This window comes from Puccinia triticina, chromosome 18A (genome assembly GCF_026914185.1).
Source record: "Puccinia triticina chromosome 18A, complete sequence".
Taxonomy (NCBI): Eukaryota; Fungi; Basidiomycota; class Pucciniomycetes; order Pucciniales; family Pucciniaceae; genus Puccinia; species Puccinia triticina.
This window is the reverse complement of record NC_070575.1, coordinates 49,265-76,038: the sequence shown is the minus strand read 5'-3', so window position 1 is coordinate 76,038 and position 26,774 is coordinate 49,265. Positions and strand designations below refer to the sequence as shown.

General features: G+C 47.2%; 3 protein-coding genes across 3 annotated transcripts; 2 read left to right on the top strand and 1 right to left on the bottom strand.

Moving 5' to 3' along the window:
• Positions 1-859: 859 nt before the first annotated feature.
• On the top strand, positions 860-2,903 carry PtA15_18A7 (uncharacterized protein; the record flags this gene model as incomplete). Its single annotated transcript, XM_053165037.1, has 5 exons — positions 860-862; positions 938-1,239; positions 1,366-2,429; positions 2,504-2,727; positions 2,838-2,903. The coding sequence occupies 5 exons, from the start codon at positions 860-862 to the stop codon at positions 2,901-2,903; spliced, it is 1,659 nt and encodes a 552-aa protein (XP_053028507.1).
• Positions 2,904-11,516: 8,613 nt separating this feature from the next.
• On the bottom strand, positions 11,517-12,091 carry PtA15_18A6 (uncharacterized protein; the record flags this gene model as incomplete). Its single annotated transcript, XM_053165026.1, has 2 exons — positions 11,517-11,699; positions 11,801-12,091. The coding sequence occupies 2 exons, from the start codon at positions 12,089-12,091 to the stop codon at positions 11,517-11,519; spliced, it is 474 nt and encodes a 157-aa protein (XP_053028506.1).
• A 5,317-nt stretch (positions 12,092-17,408) lies between these two features.
• PtA15_18A5 (uncharacterized protein) lies at positions 17,409-25,180 on the top strand (the record flags this gene model as incomplete). Its single annotated transcript, XM_053165015.1, has 10 exons — positions 17,409-17,506; positions 17,736-18,338; positions 18,418-20,638; positions 20,718-21,032; positions 21,093-21,172; positions 21,241-21,521; positions 21,594-22,048; positions 22,122-22,300; positions 22,371-24,756; positions 24,839-25,180. The coding sequence occupies 10 exons, from the start codon at positions 17,409-17,411 to the stop codon at positions 25,178-25,180; spliced, it is 6,960 nt and encodes a 2,319-aa protein (XP_053028505.1).
• Positions 25,181-26,774: the final 1,594 nt, after the last annotated feature.

Genomic DNA, 26,774 nt, shown 5'->3' with positions numbered 1-26,774 from the left:
AATGACTGGTTGGGTCATCAAGAGGTGAAGTCCTCTTTGATGACCCGTCAACCAGTCATTGAGAGGGACTCATCCCTCTCTATTCATCACGAGGTGGTGGTGTGCTCTTCAATGACCGTTTGACTGGTCATTGAGAGGTGAAGTCCTCTTCAATGACTGGTTGAATGGTCATCAAGAGGGTGTCCTCTGGATGGCCTGTCAAACTGGCCATCCAGAAGCTGTTGATGTGTGCTCTTCGATGACTGGTTGACCGGTCATCAAGAGGCTGTGTCCTTCCTCTTTGAGACCGGTTGACCGGTCATCAAGAGGGTGTGTAGTAAGTACTCCTCCAGCCTACATGCATATATAGCTCTGCCTGCCTTGGTTTGCCAAACAGTCCTGTTATAAATGGACTCAAATTATGTATTCTGGAGTGGATGTCCAAACAGACATGTTATAAATCTGATGATTTTTTGATTGGGTTTATTACAGTTGGATTTCACATTGGGTGTTATGTATTTTATTATGCAATTTATCATATCACACCGGGCGTCCAAACGGGGCCTGAATATGGCTGAATCAGTTGAATCTGACTTCATAATTGAAGAGACCAGTATTGTAGGTTGCCTAGAAAAAATATTTGGAGGCTTTATGTTGAATTTTGTAGTTTTCATTGAATTAACCAATGATTATATCACCTATATTTATATCGGCTCCAAACAAAGCCTAAGCTTGGTGGGTATCCGCATAAAGGTCGGATACGGGCATCGGGGTGGGGATCACTCCCCGTCGCGAACCCCGTGTTGCACATTTCGACCTTGGCGACGCGGTGTGGAGATAGTCTTCCATCAGAAAACTCGGTCGATTCTTCATATAACCAATGGTCAGAATCTCCAATCACGTCTGTCCAAACACTTAGCCTCATTACTGATTAAATGCGCACGAAATTACCTCCTAGGCCGCATTCAGAGACGCCAATCTACTCATCGTCTCTCTCTCCACTCAGGCTCATTCGGTTCAAGTTGGACTGGGCGTCTCTCCTGAAGTCATTTTGACTCCTTCGATCACCCTTCCAACAATCGCTTACCTTAAACCTGAGCTAGCTCAATCAAACCTACCTAGAAAGTGGACTGATTACTCGTTCGAACCGCAATCCGAGCTGGTTCCCATCCAGATCTTCTCAACCCCTTCTCATCATGGTCCTCAACTCTCGCAATCGAGCCCACTCGTGACCGATTGGAAGGCACTCGACGCGCTTTTGTTAGTTTTTTTCTTCTCTTCATCGTTATTTGGATGCTCGTATAATAAAAGATTTCAGTTTGTCTTTTGGACCTCAAATCGTCAATTAACTCCCTAAACGATTAATACGAATCTTTGTCGATCTAGTCGCTATTTACTCTTCAATCGTCTGAAACTCTCCAAGCCACCGGTCGCCCAACATATCCTACTCTCAATCCCCCCCAACTTACCCAGTTCAATCCGAGATAAATTCACGCAATTATTTTTCGAGAACTTGCAAGCACCCGCATTGTTTTTAGGCGAATCTCCTTTACTTCAACTCCTTGCCTGCAACTACACCAGCGGGATCACGATTGATGTTGGCGCCCGATCGACTTTGATCGGTTTTGTTAGCGATTCAATCGTTCTCAATCAATCTTGCCACTTCTATCCTATTGGCGAACAGGATTGTGATGACTATCTCATCAGCCTACTGCTGAATGAAAATCCGGAACTGCCCACTCTACTTGGCTGGAATCCAGCTAATCGAGTAGAAGCACTGTACCATGCTTTATTGGCTTTCATTTCGAATCTCAAAGCTGATAGCCATATTCGCTTCGAGCCGCAGCTCAACACCCTCGCACTCAGCGCCGCGGATCTACACAGCCAAGAGGAAGAAGAAACGGGAATAACTGATGTAGCTCAAGCAATTGTTAGTGGCAAGGCGGACAAGATCATCGGAAGGCAGACATCAAACAATTCATCGCAAGCTGCTAGGAGGCCCATACAAACGGGCAAACTCGTAGCGGAGATTCAGAAAGAGACGGATACCATCATCGTCTCCAGTCTATCTAACGCTCAACAACCAGCAAACCCTAGCGCGCCTCCTAGCCCCTTGCTAGATTGTCAACCGTCTCAAGCTATCCCAGTGTCAACCGAATCTCTCATACTCCCTCGAGAACAGGCAGGGATCCGAGTTTCTAAGACCAGGCACCGACATGCCGAACCACTCTTTGCGCCGGGGTTATTGAGATCGATAGGCCCAGTGTTTTCAAGGTTTGGTTTGGAAAGATACGCAGCCAGGTATACCGAAGAACTAATATCTGAAGATGATACATTGGTCGAGTCAATTCATCGCGGGATTAGTAAGCTCATAAGTTTAGAACAGCGGAAAGATGTAGTTGGTCAGTTTGTTTTGACTGATGGAAGTGGCTTAATGTGTCGCACCGAAGGTAAGCTCTCTTCCTGTTTCTTGTTTCTCTGGCACAAACATGAACTAGATTTAAATTAACATCACTACGCTTAGGCCTTGGAATTGCGATTTCCGCCGAGCTGCAGTCAAGAAATTCTGGATTGAATTCAGTTCCACAATCCGGTACTCAAGGTGATGGTATATTTAAACCATTAAAGGTACCCGAATACTTTTCAGAATTCAAAGGGAAGCCAGAATACCTTGGTTTCTTGGGTGGATGCATTGTTGGGAAATTGGTCTTCAACGATGCCAGCTCAACGAAACTGTGGATGTCGAAGGTATGTCTGGTTTTCATTCCTCTCGATTAAATCAGATGTATTTTTATATTGCCGTTGCTTTTGTTAGAAGACGAGATGCTAATTTTTCTTGCTAAAACGTATCCATCTAGCCTGATTATAACAAGGAAGGACCTTACATCTCACGGAAATTATCTGGACTCCAATCTGCTTCTTGAATACCGTCAGTTATGTGTATCGTCTAGAGGTGCGAAATGGAAAATGTACACTGTCACAATCTACCAAAATACGCACATATCTGAAAAAACAGCCGTCATTCACCCTATTTATAATATTTGTACAGGGACGTGAATAAAACACGCCAAGCTATACATACAAACTAGTGGAGAAACTGTGCGACTTATCATGTTGGTGCGGATTACTATTCCGAGAGCATGTGTACAGTCGGTGGACCGGTACATCCGAACCCCTGAACACTCATTTTTGGGGGACAATACAAGTATTTTTTTGATGTTTTTTTGGGGGAGGGGGGACAACTGGAGGACTTCCTGTTGATCTGGAAAGTCAGATCTGACTGGCCAGATTTCAGATTTTGCAGGGAAATCAGGTCCCTGAAGATCCCTGAAGTGATCCAGAGTTCCAGAATTCAGATTTCCCTGCAAAATCTGAAGTTACAGATCTGTTCAAAAGTGACAGGAAGTCCTCCACTGAGAGCATCCACATTGGTTGCGGATTAAGGGAGGATTAGTGTAACTAATCCTTGGCAACCACATTGGGTCTGATTTAATTGGACTAAACTCCTCCTGGGAGTACGATTTGGAGTAAGCGGGAGCTGCGGGGGTAAATTTATCCTTGCTAATTCTGGGAGTAAGCGCTGCATGCAGACACTCCTCCCCACCCAAAAAGTATGCACCAAACACAGCTTACATAAGCTGTAGGTGCATACAACATACTTACTCATCAATTAAGCCCACACCAATGCAATTGACCACCCAGATTAGCGCTAATCCCGGAGTAAATTAATCTGCTACTCCTTGAGTTACACCCGCACCAATGCAGATGCTCTGGGGGCTTTGAGAATGGCCATGGACTAACTTAACTAAGTCCCTACTTGGGGGGGCAAAGCAACCTCTGAAAGAGGGATTTACGTGCCATGTCAACCGCATGGGAATGGATGACTCCCCTTCACATCTGAGACCCTTGCAGTTGTGGATATAGACCCAAAAAGTCTAAATTTTCACAGGGAAATCTAGCTATTGGGGCTCCAGATAAGGTTTCAAACCAAACCCCAATGATACGGCAGTAGCCAATCAAATCACACATGGATAGAAAACCAGTATCCAATTGGATAGCCATGTATGCAGCCGGAGGTATGTGATGGGGAAGAACAGTTCCAAAAATTGTTTTTTATATTTATTTCAAGCAATGATGAGGAATTTCTGGCATAAAAAGAACAGAAATTTAAAGAGAGGAAGCTTTGATGTTGTTGACATCAATGACATCCTGAACAATGAGGTTGATGGCAGTGAGTCAATTCTGGGTGTAGTCTTGTATGTAGCAACCTAAAAAGAAAGCTTGCTTGCTTGGAGCACTTGAAGCGGGGACTGCAAGGTATGTCCTTGCCATGTTTGAAAGGGTTGGGAACTGCTTGTGATTGGCCTTCCACTAGCTGATGGGATCACAAGATTCATCTTTGCATTCCAAGTCAAGATAGAAATCACTCTCTTCATTGAGCAAAGAGACTTGCCTTCTCTTTTTTAATGAAAATACTTTCTTTCAAGGTGTTTTGAGGTATGTTCTACTGTCCTTAATAACCGCAATCAAGATAAGCAGTTATTGAGAAGAAAACCCTCAGCTTCTCTCAATTTCAAAAAAAAAACGTAGAGCCAATGGATACCAGGGATTGGAGCCAGATATGCTGGGTCCAGATCTGGGGAGGGCTGCACCCAAACCCTGAGGCCCGGGTTACAACCTTAGCTCCAGATCACTTATGGAAGTCCCTCAGATCTCAAACTTAGTAAGTCCTCCCTTCTGAGTTGGCAGGCTGGCACCCCTTGTGCAAAGCGCAAGCCTCCAAAGGAGGGACTTGGGAGTAAGCCTGGAAATTTGGTGTGAGCGCTGAGGACCACTTCAACCAACAGTGGGCCAGCTACGCTAACCGTAGCGTAGCGGAATTCTGCTAACTATTAGCGTAGCGGAATTCCGCTAACTATTAGCGTAGGGTTAGCAGAATTGCGCCATCTCCTAGCTAACACTGCGTGCACAGGGTGCGCAGCTAATTTAGCTGTTAGCATAGCATTAGCGCAGATGCAAGCAATTGTGCTAACGCTACACACAGAGGGCGCCAAAGAGCGCGCGCTACGCTGCGCTACAGCACTTTTAGCGGAAAAAAATACATTTTTTTTGCTAGAAGGGCTGTAGCCCAGCGTAGCGTAGCTTAGCGACTGTAGCGGCGCGCTTACGCTAACAAATAATTAGCGCGCTGTTAGCGCAGCGTAGCGGCGCTAACAGCCCGCTAACGCTATTCAAAATTGGCGGGCGCTTTTTGCCGCTACGCTCTTACGCTAACAAAGAATTGGCGCGCTGTTAGCGCCACTGAAAATTACCGCAGCGTAGCGGCGCTAGCAGCCCGCTAAGGCTATTCAAAATAGGCGGGTGCTTTTTGCCTCTATGCTAACGCGTAGCGGCCCACTTTTGCCTCAACCCATTTGGCTGGTGTCAAACTTCAACACCACACCACCATAGCATCCCATGAGCCAAATGGACTGCCAAGCTGCCAAATTGACGCCCTGCATCTGGCCTTCAAACCTACATAGGCCACATGTTTTTATCTTGAACGGTCTTGAAGTTACAAAGCTTGTAAAATCAAGCTTCCAAGATTCTGGGAATGATTGTACACTTCTGCATCTATATGTAGTAAGTGCATGGAAGCAGCATTTTCTGCTTCTAATTAAATGAAAAATATATTTTTGAACAAGTTCACTTCTCAATTCATAATCAATGCATAATATTTATATTGGTATGCTTGATGTACAGGAGTTAGAAAAAAACCTTGATTTGTTGGAGCGGGCTCAGCAGTGATTTTTCAAGGATTTCTAGTGGCCAGCTGGGGGGATAAAAAGCTGATTAGTGGATGGCTGCCTGCGCAAGAAGCTAGCCTACAAGGCCGCACCACTCATGCTCCTATTGAGAAAGAAATGGGTGTGAGATAGTGGATCAAAGGAAAAATGGGGGTTGGTTGGGCCCCAGGCTCCTCAGCTCTCATGCCAAAATTGGTGCCTTGGGGGAAAGCCACCCAGTGAGACAGAGACCCTGCGGGTCTCTCCTCCAGAGAGGCTTGATTAAACTTGCTGTCAATCTGGAAATTCAGATCTGAGCCGCTGTAAGACTCAAAAGTGGTAATGAAACCCTTGTGCTGAATTTTGAAGGGTATGATGGATTTGCAAGCTCTGCCCTTCTGTTATCAGTCACAAGACCCACCAAGCTCAGCTTGGAAAGTTTTATTAAGTGATAGGTCTGGTCTGTTCCAGATGAAATCTGTTTGACTGGCAACGTGTGAGTGTTTTAATTACTTTGTTATAAGGGTTGAATTCCTTGATTATAAGAGTTGTTATAAGTGTTTTAGGATTTGAGTGTGGATGAGTGTTGGGTGACTTGTGAGTTCTGGGTGAGGAACTGGGGAGCAGACCACTGGGGGTGGAGAGAGCTCCTTTTATAGACAAAAGTGGAGCCCCAGAGGGGCTTGTGGGTTAGGGTTTCAGCTAATCTAGACAACAGGGTGAGGGATTTTAGCTGGTGGGAGTAGATAAAAATGATGTCATGACCCCTCAGGGGCACATGAATGGTGTCAGAATATACAGCAAAATATTCTAAGCATGCAAGGGGTGCATACATGATGTCAGAATATACAGCAGAACATTCTAACACATGCATAAGGTTACAGTAGACTGCATGAGCTGTCAGACAGGGGTAATTAGTGTTTACATAAAGTCTGAGGCTGCAGAAACATTGTAAATGATGTCATACTATGTATATAAAGAAGTGTATTTAGCTAATATGTAGTGTAGCCTAACAGGGAGATGTCTGTTTTTATCCTGTGATATGTATAAGTGTACTACTGCAAAACTTGGGTTGAGGCAGTTGACAGCTGGGTTACCGGGGCTGGCCGTGTGATAGGTGTCCATGAGGTGTAAATTCCACACTAGAGGGGGCCCAGGGGTGCTTCCAGTGGTGACTAGGGGGGAGATCGGCCGTAGAATCTATTTCTGGGGTCCATTTGGTGGTATCTTGAGGCCTAGTATGAGTACTTATGTGGTATAGAAAAAACTTTTTATTTTTCCACTTTGCCGTCTACTAGAGATGGCAAACGGGTACCCGCGCGGCGGTACCCGGCACCCGCCGGCGGGTACTCATCAGGGTCGCGGGTGCCAAGTATGGGTACGGGTGTTGGTTTTTGTGTGATTTTTAGGCGGGTACCCGGGTACCGCCGCTTGATACCCGCCAATACTGCTACCTATTTTCCATGTCCCCGACCCCCTTCTGGACTTGTCTCCTGCAAGTCCTGTGTGATATCCCCGGCTGCAGCGCCACCAGCTCGCCCACCAGCCCGCCAAGAGGGATTCCTCTTGGCGAGCAGGTATACACACACCAGCTCGCCGAGAGTTCGGAGAGCTGGTGTACACACACCAGCTCGCCGAGAGTTCGGAGAGCTGGTGTACACACGCCAGCTCGCCGAGAGGTCGGAGAGCTGGTGTACACACAACAGCTCGCCGAGAGTTCGGAGAGCTGGTGTACACGCACCATGACCGGCTCGCCGAGAGGGATTCCTCTTGGCGAGCACCGGTATACACACACCAGCTCGCCGAGAGGCATTCCTCTTGGCGAGCACTGGTATACACACACCAGCTCGCCGAGAGGCATTCCTCTTGGCGAGCTGGTGAGAGGGATTCCTCTCGGCGAGCAGGTATACACCCACCAGCTCGCCAAGAGGAATGCCTCTCGGCGAGCTGGTGTGTGTATACCAGTGCTCGCCGAGAGGAATCTCTCTCGGCGAGCAGGTATAAATCCTCTCTCGGCGGCAGGTATACTGATACCAGCTCGCAGAAGCCCGAGAGGGATCCCTCTCGGCGAGCAGGCACATATCTACAAAAAACAACTTGGCGGGTACCGCCGGTACCCGCCAGAAAGACCCGGCTACCGCCGCCGCAGGTGCCAAGTACGGGTACGGGTATCTGTTTTGGGCCAAAAAAGCAGGTGGTACCCGGACACGCGGCGGGTACCCAGGTACCGATTGCCATCTCTACCGTCTACCACTGCCAGAGATCAGATTCTTCAGGGAAATATGGTATTCAAAATTGCATATGTAAATAAATTAAATAAAATCATAAAAGCATAACCTGTGATTTTGGCAGGGAGTCATAAACTTAGGATTTTATGTTGCTTATGCAATAGTGAGAACCCCCTTTAAACATCCCCTGACCTCACAAACCTCATCATCTATACAAACCGGCGACCACCTCCTTGAGCCGGCACCAGCAACCACTTCCTTGAACCGACCAACATCCATGCCACACCACTCCAAACGCAAATCATTGATCCAAGATAAATATTTCACTTGTCACCCGGGTACCCGCCACAGGTTTGGGTACCTCCCCAAAAAAACCTCAATCCTTGGCACCCGCACCCGCACCAGCACCCCCCTGAGGGGCAGGAAGCAGGTACCCGGGTACCTGGGGGAGGTACCTGTGGGTGTTCAGCATTTTTTGAGGCAAAAATGCCAGCCAACAATTCATTTCAAGATAATCAGTAAGAAACTATCATCCTGCTTTAATTCAGTTTCCTTTCAATCTTTCCTTGCCCTTGCCCTTGAAATTTGCATTGTTCCTCTTATTGGTCTTCTATTTACGTAAGACACCACTCTGTATCACCCCGTTCTTCACGTAAAATGCAACAGCCATTCCTCTTGTAACCAAGGACACACTAAGTCAATGCCTTCGGAGAGATACATAATCCCTTCCAAAGCTGAAAGCACACTCCATGCTGACAGTTGTTGCTAATATATATATGATTAAATCAATGAGTATCACAATCAGAAAGTGATAAAAGATGAAAAATCTTACCTGGACCACTAAGAACATCCAGGGCCATCTGGAGCAGACCCCCATGAGTGTTACCTGCGCGTCGTTCTCACATCCACCATTTGAGGGGGTTCACCGGCCCTCCTTGTTCATTTAAAATCAACCCCCCAGCAAGCCACATAGAGAGCAGATCTGTAGGGACGCTCCCTCCACGCGCTTCAGAGGCGCCAATCAAACCTGCGACTATACCTGCATGCAGCTGCTGTGATTTTCAAATCGATGAATAGCATGAGTTACACAGTTTATTTGTCGTTGTTTCAGTTACCTTTGGAGGAGTATTTGGGGGTTGGGAATTAGTTGCCTGAGGTGAAGGCCTGTAGTGGGCTTCCCACATCTCGCGCATGAGTTGGATGGATTCCTGAATCCACTCTGGTTTCCACTTTGCTAGCTTAAAGTATTAGTCTTTGAAAGACGGATGAAGGACTGATGAATTACAGTCAGTCTACATGATTCATGATGAGAAAATGAAATCAAATCATACCCATAGCAACTCGGTACAAAGGCAAGTTGTCAGTCAGTGTGTAATATTTAGGTTCAGGTTTTAGGCACACCAACATTTTACTACATGCACTCCAAAAAAGGTGTGAACCTTTGACCACTCCAATATATTTGGAGTGGGATGTGGTACACTCCAAAATCAGCCCTTTTTTGAGTACACAACCATGCACTCCAGGTTGGTATGGAGTGAACACCCCAGCACTCCATTGTACTCTTCTCCAAGGCTGGCGCGGACCCAGAGGGAGGAAAACACCCCCCTCAATGACTGGTCAGCGCCGGCCATTGAGGGTGGTACATCAATACACACATGCAAACGCCTCCAATGACCATTTTGTAATGGTCATAGGGAGGGATTAACCCTCTCAATGGCCGTTGCAAACCGGTTGTTGGGAGGACTCATCCCTCTTGATGACCGTTAAAAACCGGTCATTGAGAAGAAAAAAAACCTCTCAACGACCGGTCTGTTTGCAAACCGGTTGTTGGGAGGACTCATCCCTCTTGATGCGTTACTAACAAGTCCAAGCCTTTTATAAATGGGGAGATTTGAGTGACCAGATCCAATGAGGTATGTATTGATGGCCAGTACCAGGCATTGAGAGGTACTTATTGATGTCAGTACTGGCCATCAATTTGTGTTAGTACTCTTGATGGCAGTGGAAGCAATGCTGAAACAAATGCAATACAAAAGTCCAAGCCTTTTATAAATGGGGGGATTTGAGGGACCAGATCCAATGAGGTATGTATTGATGGCCAGTACCAGACATTGAGAGGTACTTATTGATGTCAGTACTGGCCATCAATTTGTGTTAGTACTCTTGATGGCAGTGGAAGCAAAGCTGAAACAAATTCAATACAAGAAATGTATATGGTAAACATTTCACAGATAATGGCTAAAAACACAAATTCAGACATGCAGGTATGCATCTTTAATGTGAAACATTTACCATATACGTTTCCTGTATTGCATTTGTTTCAGTGTTGGTGGAAGCCATCCATAGTACAATTTAACCTCCATTTAGCAGAGTGTTATGTAGATACAAATTAGCTTGGCCAGTAATGGTTGTCAAGAGTGTACATGGATGTTGAGGTTGGGGATATTGGGGTTTTTGTGCAGTGAGGAGTGAAGTATCACAAGCCTCTGGCTGTGTGATATGTGAGCCAGAGGGACTGTGTGGGGAGCTATACTGTCCTAGATTTGGGACTGGTATAGGGCTAACTTAGCTAGCTCCCTCCTTGGGGGAGCAAAGCAACCTCCAAAGGAGGGACTTACGTGCTATTTCAACCCCGTGGCAGTAGAGAATTAGGCATTTTGGTGGGGACTTTTTTAAAACAAATCTCCCATATGAGTTTCTGAACCTTTTTTGCTATAATTTACATTTCTGGGATGGCTTAAGCTGTACCCTTCTTTTAACTATTTTTTCTCATCTTCAACTCCTCTGGTTGAGCTGCAATCATAATTGTAACATTATCAATTTCAGATTCTGTACAGTGCAAAATGTGGAATGCACAATGAAATGGAGACTTGTCAGTCACAAAAAAGGACTTCATGGGGCACCCAAGGCCCCATAAAATTTGCAGAATATGTACAAAGGAACTCCATGATGTTGTGCACATTTTGCTCCCCCAAAGGTTTATTACCTGGTGACAAATGGCGCGCCCAGAAAGGATTGAAAACCATCATTTTTCTAATTCTCTACTGCACCAGGTCAAGATAGCAAAGTCCTTCCTTTGGAGGGTCCCTGCGGGACTGCGCCCCCTTCCAATAGAGGGACTTAGTCAAGTTAGGGTATAGGGCCCCAATGGGGTTTTCCCAGTTTAGGACCTCCTTTGGGCCTCTGGTGGAGGGACTAAATCAAGTTTGGATAGCTAATGTTGGTTTAGTCCCGCAATTTAGCCCGCGGTGGAGAAAACTCCTTGTGAGTTGTAGGCTGATAAGCTTTTCAGATGGATAAAGAAATATTTAGGTAAAGCCTGAGGATGAGCAACTTCAGCAATGGAGAGGAAGAGGGCAAGTGAGAGAAAAAAACTCCATACGTTAACGATAAGATAGATGGAAAGCAGTGAGACAAGGGGTGATGAGTGTTTGTTTGGATATAGAAAAACCAGGGCACATGGTGAAGAAAGAAGTGGACATGTAAGTTTACATATTAGCAGAGTTACAGATTGTCAGTCAAGATTTTTTGAGTGGCGGTCAGTTCATGGGTGTTGGGGTACCGGTGTGGGACCATGTTTATAAAAATCAGGATTGTAGCCCGGTGGGGGTGGGCCGGCAGGAGGAGCATATGCTGGGGCAGGTGGAGGGGCACCAGGATAGACATTGGGTTGTTGAGCGTATGCTACGTTCGGAGGATAAGAAGTCTGTGGTGGACCGTAGTAGCCCTGTGTAGGAGTGAGATAAAGAATGATATGGATTAGTCAAGAATTCTACAGATGATGTTGTTGTTGGAGGTTTTTTTTTTTTTGCAATGATGATGACTAACGGCTGAAACTGGAGGTGGGGTGTTTGCACCGTAGAAGCGCTTGCGAACAACATAAGAGATTCCGGTTAAGGCGAGAGCCCCAACGATGGTAATAGCAGCGGCGATTGCGAGACGAGCACCATAGGAGAGTCCATCACAGACCGTGCGACCGGTGAAACTATCGTAGTAGCAAGCGGAGGATCGTACCGAAGTGAAGAGTTGAGTCATTAGGAAGGTGGAAAGAAGAATTCGAGAGCAAGGAAGCCTTGGTGCCATGTGAGCTTTTGATGAGGCCGAGAATGAGACGGTCATGACGGAGGAATCGAATGGTTTGGTAGTGGTTGATTGGTCCTGTCAGCGTCTCACAACCAAATCGCCCTGATTGATAGTACTAGTATGAGCCCGAGAAACCGAAAGACCGAAGGGGCAAAAACTGGAGGAAGAGGCTGCACAGGTCGCGGGACTGGACCTTCAAGTCGAAGCGGTTTTTGAGATGGTGGGGAGTGTTGGGTGATATTCAATCGATATCTAGTCGATGTGGTTGAGGTTGGGAGTGGGAAGTCCGGGGTGGTCATGGATCAGCTGACTGGACTCCGGCTGAAACAAAGACGCCGATAGGGTGGCAATGCCCCCAAATGGCAAAAACTCAAAGGTGCTACATAGACTGGCCAAGGCAAATAATGCATTTAAACATTTAAATACATAGATATCTGCCAATCCTGGCCCGGGGTTCGGGACGGGTATTTGTACCTATCCCGACACCCGTATCCGAATTCACCCGGGTGGACACCGAACCCCCCCTGACCCAGGTGCTGGTTTTTTTTGTCAGTCGCAACCACACGAGATGCCATCGGTTTGTGGCACCAACCGATGGCATCTCGTGATCTGAACCCTCCAAATAAAAATTTCACAAAGTCCCTCGAGATTTCGGGGGTGAACTCGCAAAGCGAGCCTCCATCAGTAGGGACTTACACCTTAGCTTCCCTAACTCGTGCACCAAGAATGGATTTCGAAGGTAGTTTGGCATCAAATATGGATAATCTGTGCTGCAGCTGGGTTTTGAATCATCTGAACGTCCAGCACAAAATTGCAATCTGTCAAGTCATCTTCAAGAATGGCAAGATTTGTGGTTCTAAGTTGAAGAGGGATAAAAGTGCCAGCACCAAGAATTTCCACAAGCAAAAGTCCATTGTCTGGCTAACTAGAGATGGCCCTCACACCTGAGCCGCGGGTGTGGGTACCCGCCTGAAATTTTGCAAATTCTCAACACCCGCACCCACCAGCGTGTGCTGGCCAGTGGGTGTTCCAGGTACCTTCTGGCAGGCGCAGGGGTGGGTATGTACCCACTGGTCAAGCAATGTTCTTTTGAAGATTGAACTCTTCTTCATTTCATAGCACTACAAGAAACTTCTATTCATTTATCCTCCTACTACTCCACATTCTCCTGTTTTTTTTTCTTCTGTTCTTGCTTCCATTGACGCAAGAGTACGGGTTTGATCTTTCTTTTTTTTTTAGTAAAACACCACTGTCATTCATCTAGTGACACACAATCTAACTTAACATAAGTCCCAACTGGTGGGAGGCTTGCTGTGGCTGGCCACAAAGCAGCCCCTCCCGCAGGGAGGGACTTGCAGATTATCTCAGATTTCAAGCAGGAGCAGAAAGTACAATTTGGATGTAAGGTTTTTTAGGTTTTTAATAGCTCTGTCCCCAGCCCCTCTATAGCTCTAAGCCACAGCTTTTGGAGCCTTTAGCATCTCCTCTACAATCCTCTAAAGTCAGATTTTTTTCTATCGCCATTGATGTATTTTTAATAATTTTTCAAACAATGGCCTTTCAAAAAATGGACCTGCACAAGGATTCACAAACCTGCATTGCTTGTAAATCCTACGCTGTGAGACTCTAAAAGCATTTTGCACCTCTTATGGCTGAATTTAGAGAAGTATGTGTGGAGAAACCCCTGCCTCTCTGAAAGACAATGACTGACAACATCCCCAGCTAGGCTGGAAGCAAGAAGACAGTGGTCTAGTGTAGTTGAATACTTTTCTCACAAGTGGCTCACAATGGAATGTGTATTGCAAAATATAAAGCTAGTATTTTATTATGTGGTGGAGAGTGTGAGGGTGACAATTTATTTGAATCTTGTGGGGGAAATGATCTCCTTGATTAGATGGATTTGATGTCCTCTGATGGGGGAAAAAGGAAGAGAAAGCCTCTCCTTATATTGAAAAATGTGAGGCATTTGTGCTGGTGTTCTATGTACATGAGGTGTTTTGGCTGGTGTAAATTTTACAAATGAAATATTTTGGCTGGTCTGCTGTGCAGAATACAGCTATGTACATTGTGACAGTGTAGACATGAGCAAATTTAGCTGGTGATCTAGTCATAAGTGTGGCTTACACAGCCCTCTGGTTGCTATGGAGTCTTCTCCAGTGACCTGCACAGCTTTCTGTATTGCTGTTTAGTCTGCTTGGGTGACTTGCACAGCCCCATGGTTACTATTCCACTTTATTAATGTGGCTTGTGGTTGCTAGGTTACTGTAATAAGTGGCTTGTTGTTGCTACACAGCCACATCTGAGGCTGGCTGGTTGCTATGTAGCCACATATATACACACAGATTAACGATTTAACATTAAGTGGACCGAAGGGTGCTTGCTAAAAAAAATTTGGGCAGCATTTTGGCCCCCCAGTACCATTCAATGAAACTACAGGTACATACTTCCCTGGATTGCTTGGCTCTTTAAGCAATTGGCGCCGAGCAAGAGCCAAGTGATGCCTTCAACCATCTACAATGCTCCTCCTTTTATACTTTTGCCGCAAACCTCACTGCAACACGCCTACTGTAAAAAAATTCCTTTTCCGCTCGTATTGTCCATATTTCCAAAGAACCAATGAGAGCTCCTTTTCATTGCCTTTTCCATATCCGTTGTGTCCTCTAAATCATCTGCTTTTGGGCACTGATTAGTTAATGTTACTATGCGCAGATCCCACATCAAGAGTACTTCTTCTCAAATTATCTTTACCCGGGCTCTATTAATGAGGAAAGCTTACGGAAAGTCACGCGCGGATTGGAATGCACGGATCACGGATTACGGATTGCGGATTGCAGATTGCGGATTGCGGATTGCGGATTTCGGATTGGGTATTTGGATTGGAGTGGAAAAAGACAGGGCTGGACTGCGGCGGGACTACACACGTGGACTGGTAGCAGCGGCGCGTCAGCGGGTGAGCCATGACAGCCCAAGCGGGTGGAACCGGGGTGAAGGCGGTGGCGAGAAAACGACTGACGGGGGCTAGACAGAGGACGGTGGGAGGGCAAGCGTCGGAGAGGAGCGGAGTCTGGGAAAGTGACAAGCGGGATAGCGGGCGGAGTAGGCAGACTAGTGCGGGAAAGTGTCAGACGTGCGGGATCGGGTGGGAACGGCGACGTGCGCGGAGGGGAGGACGGAAGGGGGGACTCTCCTATTGGGGGAATCTTTATCCTATCGAATTATTACAGATTTTTACTGATCATCATTGTACTTACAACTACGGACGTACGAGAGTTATTGAGAGATTATCTGTGTTCTTATCCTTATTCAAGAGTTACTTGCGGATTTTTGTGCTTACGACGTGCGGAGCTTTATTCACTCGCGGACTATTACGCTATAGATCAGGCTCAGTAAAGGAGTGCTGAAGGCTAGCGGAAAGTAGCAGTGCGGAGCCGAGTTACCGACAATCACACAGCCTGGACATCAATATTCTTGAAGGAGGCGGTTAGCGGACATTCTACATCAGCCAACCAGCTTTCATTCTCACAACGGCGCTATAAGAAGGGCTACACCTGGGTACAAGGTTTGACAGGTCTGGCAAATCCCAATGGTGCACAATTGCATTGACCAGCTGCTTACCTGAAAATAGACAGTGCTCCTGTTAAACAAGTCTTGGGATTCTGCGTCTATCTGCGTCTAGGAGGAAAAGGCAATGAAAGATAACTGCTGCCTAACGCTGGCCATTTTTGGAATGCAACAGATTGGCCCCTGCCTGGCCAAAATTTTGGGACTTACATCAGTACCCGATTACAGTACATCTTCATGCAAACCAATATCCCGGCATATTTGGCCAAATTGGGGAAGACTGCTTGTGTGAGTCGTGCTTGGGAGTGTGGTGCAATCTGCCCAGTCGTTTTGTGACATTGACATATGGAGCACAGGGCAGCAGAGCCGCCCTTGAACCCTAGTATTTGTAAAAGGGTAGTATGTAAGCTATATACATGCAGTTGTGTACAACTGTGTATGTAAACTGAAGGAAGTGTGTGTATCAAAAGAGAGTGTAATGTAACACCACATATGTAAACTAGAAATTTTTGAATTTTTCCATCCGGAACAAAAGCGTCTACCACAATCGATCCATTGATTTGCAGGCTTTCCAGGTTGTAGATCTTTGATATTTAGTATCCTGAGATCACCCTGCTCCGCTCTGGCCAGCTCTGGCTGGACATCTTTGAAGCACCAGTTTTAATTCTATCAAACTCTGATCCTTGCCATGGCAGGTGTGCTACCAAATGGGTCAACACCAGCAACAGTTCCAGAATACATCAGGCTCATGAGGATCTGCCAAGTGATCCAGGACAACAACCTTACCCCCAAAAAGTTCCTGCTTGCCTTTCTGAAAAACAAACATTGCGCTGTTGCCAATTGACAAAGACTGTGGCCTGTGAGCAGATTGGATTTATGGGTGGAACAAACAAAGTTGGAAATGGCCAGAGCAAATGCGCATCCACAGATGGATCTTCAGAACCCAATACATGGTTTTGAATTTTGTGCTGCTACCTTGAACTAGAGTCCAGGATACCTTTGCCACTAGGGATTTGAGTTTTTCTGTTTGAGAGGTTGGCATAGGTGCCAAAATGTGCGCAAAATGAAAGGCTAAAAGACTGTCTATTCAGTTTTTTATTATTATTTTATTACACTTGATAGGATTGTTTTTGTTTTCTGTTTGCACTAAATATCAATTCTTCTCCCGCCAAAATTGAGGGGATAGCCAGTAAGCCTCTCCTACAGAGAGCCCTCTGGGTGGGGTCCCCTGGACCCTCCGTTTGAGAGGCTGTTAAGCTAGACACACAATTCTTTGAGCCGGTGTCTTTGGGCCAAAACTGAACGCTCTTTCAACATCAACAATTGTAGCTGGTGTAGATAAAACCTAAGTCAGTTATCAAAAAAATACGGTTAAAAAACTTTGAATGTGCAAACATGGATAGCTGAGCATGTCAAGTGCCATCTTTCCTCCATGATTGTTGCCCCCGCAACCTTGTTGAATCCACCATTTAATCAGGGGGTTGACTGGTGATCCTGCCTGAAGATCTAAACCCCCCAATGTCATTGCTGGGCCAGCCAGACTAACATTAGTACTAGCGTAGCGTAGTATTTTAAGCTACGCTACGGCGGCACTTGTCGGCCGGATTTGCCCGCTCTCAAGTCCCTCCTTGCGGGAGGGTGGCTAAATGCCACCCGAGCCCCGAACTCCGACCTCCCGCATGGGGAGGGACTTGGATAAGTTCGAACAGGAATTCCCATTGAAACAAATCTGGACTCACTCGCGATTTACCCTCCGCCATCAACTGAAGTTAGAAACCTGGAGGTTTCGATCATGGACCTCCAGTCTGACGACCTCCTCGGATCCGATGTATATCTACTCATCTCGAAATGCCCATCAAATTGGAAAGATAGCAATCTCAAACAACGACTGTAAGTCTCTAAGCTTACCTACTTCTTTAATTCTATCATCGGTATCTGCATCACCGCTACTATCATGAATTTGCAAACCCATTGGAAGAGAGTCGCCCTCTGTCATTTTATCCCCATGATTCGCGGGCACGTCACATCAATGATGGTCGACTCAGTCAATCACACCACTGACCTTCAAATCATTGTTTTTCTCGTCATGACATGCTGCAACCATCTCACATCCATCCAGATCATCGAAATTAGTCGATTTGCTAAAAAATACATTCGCCCCTCCTTCGGACGACCCGGACTTGCAGCTTACTCAGTTGTTCTCTATTCTAGTAAAAAGCGCGCTTCGCCATACTAAAAAATCAACATCGGGATCTCTTAGTGCAGCGGATCTTCAAATTTTTCTAAGTGAATCAGTTTCTTCACTGGCAGATGAGGAAATCAATGCACGCGTCTCTGAGTTGCTCGCCGACACTATCTGGTCGATCGATTCTGAGTTTGAAGCCCAACACAGTAGTTTAGAAGAACAGATCAAGGCCTTGAATGTGAAATCGACTCAACTTCCCATCGGATCGACTGACGTTGATAGTTCCAACGATGCCCCTCAGCCTAGTACCGACGCGACTTCAAGAAAAATGAAGCTTGAATCTCTATCTCGATCACGCAAGACATTGATTCAGCTGGCAATTGCTCTCCTCCAGCCTGATGAGAAGGGCTTCGTTGCTCTTCAACCTGCACATTGTCGGCTGAGCTGGGAGTACGGATTTCTATATGACACAGGCTTGATCCCCTTCCCAGCTGAATTGGTTGCTAAACAGGCCACTCGTATCAATACTGGCCTTCAGTAAGTCAACCTATGCTCCAATTTGAACCTGAATGCCAGTCGCTAATAGTTTTTGTTTACGCCGAAATCTGCCTCCCAGTTACAAACAACAGCGTTTCAACCTGCTTCGTGAAGAATCTGAAGGTTACTCTCATCTCGCTACAGAATTGATATCCGCCATGGGACCTGGTCTCGCCCCGCATCTAGTACCCGCTGACTCAGGTCAAGGCGATTCGACAAGTTATCCGCACCTTCGGTCAGTTTTACTACCTGGCGAAACTCCGCAAATCAGAGATTCACGGATTGAAAAAGTCTCAAACAACATCAAAGCCATGATTGGGTTTTTCGATCTGGATCCCAATCGCACACTCGACATAATTCTCGATGTATTTTGCTACAACGTGATTTCACATTACCCCTTTTTCTGCTCACTTTTGAAGAAAAGCCACTGGATGCAGACCGGTGATTGGAATTCGGTCATTGATGACGAGCAAATTCTTCCTGCCGATGGCACTTTGCCACCTCAACAGGGCTCGAGGCTCATCGCGTCACTCCTGGGGTTCAAATTTACACATTATCAACAGAGTGATTCAGCCGATTCAACCCCCGATGAGCTCTACTTGATGACTGCTGTATTAATCTGGCATAAGATTGTAAAGCTACGTGATATACTTCCACATCTTTCTCCTGATCTGCAAACTATCAAGCAACACGAGTCAAACTGGCGGCAAGAGGTCACGACCAAAGCTTTAAACGCTGGACCTCAAAATGCTCTCAGCATGGCCGGCGCGCTCGATAACAGTGGCCTGATGGGGTCTTATTCCAAGATGACTGCCACCAAAATTCCCGAGGGTGCATCGGCTACTACATCCGTCAAATCCAAATCTGCTCCTAATCAAAAGGCTGGACTTCTATCTGCTTTGCTCTCAATTGGCGCCCTCCACGAATCGATCTTCATGCTATCAATACCAAACCATCAGTATCTTGCTCATCAAGACCCCAACATCTCCGCTTTACTTTTGAGGTTAGTAGATGTTGCCTTGGATCCGGCCTACAGAAAATGCGAACTATCTGTACAGAATAGCAAACTCTCACAATCAAATATCACGCGGCCCAAGAAAAGATACGCTGGCGGTCCTGCCCACCTACTTATTGATGCAGAGGTCCCCAAGTCGATTTTATCAGCTAAAGTAATTCCTCGCGTTGCTAGCTTGGGTGCAACGAGTGTCAAGACAGAGCCGGTTTTCTTCTGGCCTGCATGGAGGGATCGTATCCTTCGAGCTCAAAATAGTTCGCAGGTCTTGGATTACGTCTGGCCGCTGCTTCGTTTTGTGGGACCATTTGGTCACATTCACATGGGTGTATTTCACAAAGTCGCTACACTAACTGCTGCTGCCGTCCAAAGGCCATCACACGAGGCAACAGGCGACCTGCGGTGGAATCACATCCTGAGATGGTTCTTGCTTCCAGGATTATCCATGACCCAAGGATGTGTCGCAGCCTCGAACGTTATATGGAAAGTCTTACAGTCTTATTCGTATGAGGAGAGGTACATGATATACGGCGAGTGGAAAGATCGTATCTACCAGCGGATCCCCGAGCTCAAAGTCGAGCGAGTCAGAGCCGATGCCGAGACTAAACGCGTACTCAAGACCATGACGCTTGACAACCTCAGGGAAAAATCTCGAGCGCTGGCCAAATTGGCTTCGTCTAACCCTTGTATCGTGTTTAATGCGGCACTCAATCAAGTCCAGACCTACGATAACCTTATCACTTGTGTAATCGAATGTCTGAGGTACCTTAACCTCTTTGCGCTCGACGTCCTAACCTATTCAATCGTCGAATTCCTTTCAAACCCAGACAAAGATCGGTCCAAGTCTGATGGAACTAATATCGCTGCCTGGCTACAGAACTTGGCCAAGTTTGTTGGGAACGTCTTCAAGCGGAATTTGAGCTTGGACCCAGCGATTGTTTTACAATACATTGCCAATCAACTTGCAACTGGCAATGCTAAAGATCTCATCATTCTACGAGACATGATCAGTAAGATGGCTGGCGTGGATGTTCTGCAAGATCTTTCGGCTTCTCAAGTAGTGGCGCTGGGTGGATCGAAAACTTTGAGAGCTGAAGCCATTTCACCGACTAGCATTGCAGTCAAGAAACCATCGTTTTCCAAAAGCTCTAATCGACTTATGAGGGCCTTAACTGAATCCGGACTGACTGTGCCCTTACTTGTCTTGGTCACCTTGCAGCGGCAAAATGCTGTGCTGCTTGCAGATGAAGGCGCACATTTGAAGTATCTCGGCGTTTTAGCTGATAGTGTAAGATGATTAATATTCCAACAACTCACCGCAACTTTATGAACTGATTCGTTTTCATTCTCTTCCAATTTTGTCGCAGTGCCAACAAGTATTATTTCAGTACATTGAGTTTCTGCGTATCCAACTTACTTCTCGTAGCATATCTGACTACGAAAACGCCTTGCCTCCAATGGAACTTATGTGGGGGCAATACCGAAATGATCCGGCTATTGTTTTCCAGGTTTGGAGGCCTGTCCTGTCTGCATCAGTTCGGCCAAGTCTGAAAATAGGTGCCGATGGGGAAGTAATTATCGACGAGAACCCAACATCTGCAACGCCACCCATATCTACGGACCAGTCTGTCCAGCCAGTCAAGGCCGAACAGCCTGAATCAACTGATATGGTCAATGAGCAGGTAAGTCTTGGTGTTTCTACCCGCATTCACGGTTGTCCAACTGAGGATTCATCTATGTAGGCTCATTATCCCACCAGCTTGCTACCAACGGTTGCGCTTGCCGAAAGGATTTTACCTGAGCACACTTGCAAACTTGTTGGGTCCGTGGTTTTTTTTCTACTTTCAATGTGACTTTGTGTCGTACTGACCTCAATCTTTGGATCTTCAGTCCCCACTTCTTCGTAACATTCTGGCAACTTGAACTCTATGATATTCGGATGCCTGATGAGAGGTATATTTCCGAGACTAATCGCCTCAACGCGATGTTGAGTGATCTTGATCGTGATTACTCTACTGTCATGGTTTCTTCGCTAAAGGAGCTCAATCGCGCCAATCGCTCCAAAATTTTGGAAATCCGCGCAGCGCTCACCAAGGAAATGAAGATTCACATTAAACATTATGAGCTCACCCGAGCTCGTTTAGCATCGGAAAAGTCATTTTGGTTTCCTCGTGAGTGAAGCATGCATTCCTTTCCGCCACGCGCTTAACATCGACTCACCCTGCTAAGTGGTTGCTTTACAGCATGTACTCGCAGTCCATTTCGGGCTCAACTTCTCGAGCATGTCATTCAGCATTGTTTCAATCCGCGTGCTAAAATCTCACCAGTCGATGCCGCATATACTGCCCAGTTCATTAAAACACTCCATGGGCTGGGTCCAGCCTCTTTCATGACTTTAAAGCTCCTTGATCGTATCTTTAGCATGGACGTGGGCCCGACAATATTTCCATGTAGTGAATTCGAGGCCTCCAACTATGGTCGATTTTTGAGGGATTTATTACTCTTGGTCAAAAGCTGGTACGACAGTGAAAGTACGTTCAAGAAGACGGGACTCGGAAAAGATAAGAAAGGGAATTTTTTACCAGGATTAAGAATGAAGTGGGCCAATCAAACTCCCGAAGGAATCGCGGAAAGTGACATGCTCTCATACGAAAATTTCCAGAAAGTGGTCAAAAAGTGGACGTCACTTATGTCTACAGTGAGCTCTTACCCTTCATTTAGATTACCCATTTCCAGTCGAATTCGATCTGACACTTCAATTTCTTGGTCAGGTTTGCAGAGACGCCATTCAATCAGGCGAGTACATGTATATTCGCAACAGCATTGCTCTTTTGAAAGAATTGGATGGTTTGGTCCCTCTTTTTCAAGATCAGGCAACCAGTTTAGAAGCAGCCGTCACTGAACTGCTCAAGCATGAAAAACGTGAAGATGTCAGGGTGTTGGTCTACGGGTCGGTCTCCTTTTCCCTTTCCCAGTAGTTCCATTGTACCACATAACTCACATTCAATGGCTCATGTCAGATATCAATCAATGCTGAAGCGTGCTGCGAAGAATGTCATCAAGCCAAACCTCCCCCAGGTCAACAGACCGGACGCTGTCGCCGCGCCAGTCAACACGGACGCCAAAACTATACCGATTGACATGAATCCAGCATCAACAGTGTCCCCAAAGGCGATCCCACCACTGGTATCCAGGCCTATGACCACCCCATTGCCCCCACCCAAACCGGTCGTTCCCACCTCACTATCAGATTCACGACCTGTCCCCTCTCCTGTTTCTACTTCCAACCGCCCCGCTGGTCTTCCAGAGAGGCCCGCCACCTCGACCACAAGGCTTCCTCCACAAGTCCCACGGCACGAAGGTGATAGAAAGCTGCCCATTGTGCCCTCTCGTCAGATGAGCGGCAATGGGCCGTACCGCAATGGAGTAGACTCGGAGTCTCATTCACTGATCGCTGAGGGGCCCAAGTCTCAATTCCCTAGTGCCCCTCCTGCGCCTTCCGCCGAAGCTGCTGAAAGGGAGGCGCTCGCTCGGGCCGCTGTCCAGCGCTCCCGCAAATTTGCAGTCACCAACCCAACCGCCCCAAGCGTTTCTTCCCCAGATCCATCGCAATCCAAAGCTACAAAGGAAGAGTTACCCCGACATACGGCTAACAATCCAGCACACTTGATAGATCGCCCTTACGTACCTTCTCAAGTTCGACCAGCTGAGCCCGCGACCCGGCCTCCGAACGTCACCCCATCTGGTCCAAAAGCCACTCGATCAGCAAACAGCCCGTCTCGAACGAATCGTGAAAACGAGCTGATGCGTCCTCCAGCTTTGCCTTCTGCACCGAGGGCTGATAACATGCGCCGAGACAACCCACTTCCCACCAATCCCACCACACATCACCATTTGCCCAGCCATCCAGGCTCTCACGTTTCAACATCGGCCACTGCCAGTCCCCGCACACGAGATGACGCAGCCAAACGGCCCAACGATGAAAATGCATCCCTTCGGTCTCGCGACGAGCGTGACTCGTATGATCGCCGGGATGAGCGAGACCACCGGCGACTTCGTGACGAGCCACCACGTACAAGGCCTCCTAGTGTCGAGTCAATACGTTCAATTCGCAGTGGCCGTGACAAAGAAAAGCAACGCGCCGACAGGAGCGACCGCAGTGAAAAAAGAAAGCGATCTCGTTCGCCGTCTGATCGACACCGTGACCATCGTGAGCGCGACCGAGAACGTGATCGCGACAGGGAACGGGATCGGGAACGAGACAAAGAGAGAGAAAAGGACCGGGAGCGTGATCGCGATCGCGATCGGAAAGACCGAGACAAAGAACGCGATATTAGGCATCGCGAAAAAGAAAAGGACCCCAGCCGTGACGACCGTGATAAGGATCGGGAGCGTGATCGAGAGAAACGATCCCACCGTAGAGATCGCGACCGGGATGATAGGCGCCACGAGAAAGATCGAGATAAAGATAAAGAGCGCGAGCTCAAACAGTCCAGTGATGTGGTCACAGATGATGGCATCAAGCGTCGGAAAGTCGTTTCTTCCGAGCCTTCACTAGTAGGCGAGGCATCCAACCAACCATCACAGGGGCTGTCTGAGCTGCGCAAAGACCTCGAAACCGGCCACTCTGCGAATGGAGACGATATCAATTCACGAGACGGGAACAACGACCCCAAGTCCGGCAACCTTCCCTACAATGGCTCTATACCATCTGGTCCGCGTGCTCTACAGCCTAACATGTCTCCTCGGACTCTGCGCTCTATTCCGACCGGCCCGGCCAGCTCATTCCCACCTGGACATCCCGAGAACCGTTCAAAACATTCTAGCAGTTCGGCCGATACCACCAATACTCATACTGCCCAAAATGGATATTCAACCAGGAACGGCTCAGGTCAAGATCATGCGAGGAGCCGTAATGAAGGAGGCGATTCCTACAAGCCGCGAGACGCTGTCCCTAGGAACCATTCACCCGACAAGGTTTCTCGCGAACCACATTCTCGTGAAAATGCTAGCTCTACGAGTACACCCAGTAAACCCTCTTTACCCTCCAATCATCGACAATCTGGGGATTCTTGGAGTCCCCATCCTTCACAACAGGCCAGCAAGAACATGGAACCAAAGAAAAACCTCAGTATTAGAGGTATGGCTGGTATGGCAGCCAATGCTTTACAGAAAGCCAACGAGGATAACGCGAGAAAGGATCGAAGAGACAGCGTCGAAATGCCTGCAACTGGAAACCGAGCTGCTCCAATAGATATTGATGGGCCGGGTGGGCCGGGCCCGAAGAAACGAGATCGTGATCGTGATCGTGATCGTGATCGTGATCGTGATCGTGATTCAACTAACATGGCTACTACGCCTACCAGTCTTCTCTCGCGAATGGATGACGGGAAAGTTCAGTATGAGGTACGTTTTCCCAACCTTTTGGTGGTTTTTGTTTTGGCAAAACGGTTGACCCTATTCCCATACGTCTTTCTCATACAAACAGGAATCTGGCACCAAACGTAAGAAAGAGGAAGGCGGTGGACGTGATGGGGAGGGTGGTGAACGCGATGGACATGGTAGTAGGAGGTCATCCCTGAGAGAAAGCGCAAAACAAGAAGAGTCGCGGTATACGGGCAATCAAAGGTCTAGCGTGCTTTCGAATCAGGACGCGAGTAACAAGACTGACCAACATGACCGCATCTCACGACTCCGAAATTCACATAGTGGTAGAAGTGCCACTGAAAGAGATCGGGCCGATAAGGGAAATGATAGTGGCGGGCGACGAAAGGAAAGAGAGCGCGGGAATAGTAGAGAAAGACCGAAACGACATAATGCACGACGTTGATATGGCATCGATGGTCTCAGTCGAATCCCTGGATTAAGAGTTTCGTTTTTATTCTAGCTAGGATACATAGCTTGTTGATCTGAACTCGAATGAACTGAGGATGTAAAGAAACAAGATTTCACTGAGTGCACGTATTGTTATTTGTCCCCCTGTTCACTTTCATCCATTCATTCATTATTATATTATTCATCTCATTTTGTTTTATCTCTTTACCTCAATCTTTGTCAAGAGAATCTTATTTCCTTGTTTATTTGTCTCAAAGGGGTGATTATTGTGGATACATGCAGATGCATAAGTGAATTACGAAGTAAATTTGCTGGCAATAAAAAATCTATACTTGCAGTCAATCATGCAGTGCAACAGTCAATAGTGGGTTTCAAAGTTGGCCTGGTGCAACTTGCATGCATTTTGCAAGTTGGCATTCAAGTAAGATCTTGAACACCAAGTTGCAAAAGGTCATGGAAGTCACATTTTACATCACCCCACAGGCCTTGTGTTTTTGAAAGTTGGTGTTAGAGAAAACCTTGAACAGAAATATGTAATCCAAGTTTATTAAAACCAGTTTCACAGAAACTGACTTCATGGGTTCATGCTGCATTTCATTGAAATTGCAGGCAGAAGAAATTAAAAGTTTGAAATTTGTGTTCTTTAAGTTTAAAAAGTGTGAGTTTTTTTTTTCAGTACAGAGTTTATGGTTTGTTTGAGTTTGAATTACGGGTTTACTTCGCGCACGGAGGGAAACTCGTTGCGCACGGGAATTTCCGTCGACTCAACGTCACGTGACGTCGGGCCCCCCTCCGTGCGCGCCACCAGCTCCCCAACTATCCGCACACGGGGGTGCCGTGCGGTGACAGGTGGCTGGGGTGAAGCACTCCGGCCATCCGGAGGAAACAATCCCCTCGATGACCGGCACAGACCGGTCATCGAGAGGGTATATCACATCTCTCTCGATGACCGGCATTCCGGTCATCGAGAGGACAAATCCCCCTCGATGACCGGTACAGACCGGTCATTGGGAGGCTACATCCCTCTCGATGACCGGTACAGACCGGTCATCGGGAGGCTACATCCCTCTCGATGACCGGCATAGACCGGTCATCGAGAGGCTACATCCCTCTCGATGACCGGAATAGACCGGTCATCGGGAGGTTACATCCCTCCCGATGGATGACCGGAATAGACCGGTCATCGAGAGGGCTGTACCGGTCATCGAGGGGACACATCCCTCTTGATGACCGGTCTATGCCTGTCATCGAGAGGGATGTGTTCTCTCGATGACCGGAATGCCGGTCATTGAGAGAGATGTGTTCTCTCGATGACCGGAATGCCGGTCATTGAGAGAGATGTATCCTCTTGGTGACCGGTCTACTCCAGTCATCGGGAGGGATGTAACCTCCTGATGACTGGTCTATTCCGGTCATCGAGAGGGATGTAGCCTCTCGATGACCGGTCTATGCCGGTCATCGAGAGGGATGTAGTCTCTTGATGACCGGTCTGTGCCGGTCACCGAGGGTTTTGTTTCCTCCGGATGGCCGGAGTGCTTCACCCTGTAGCCGTGCGTCCTAGGGATTACGTAACCCCCGGACTTACTATT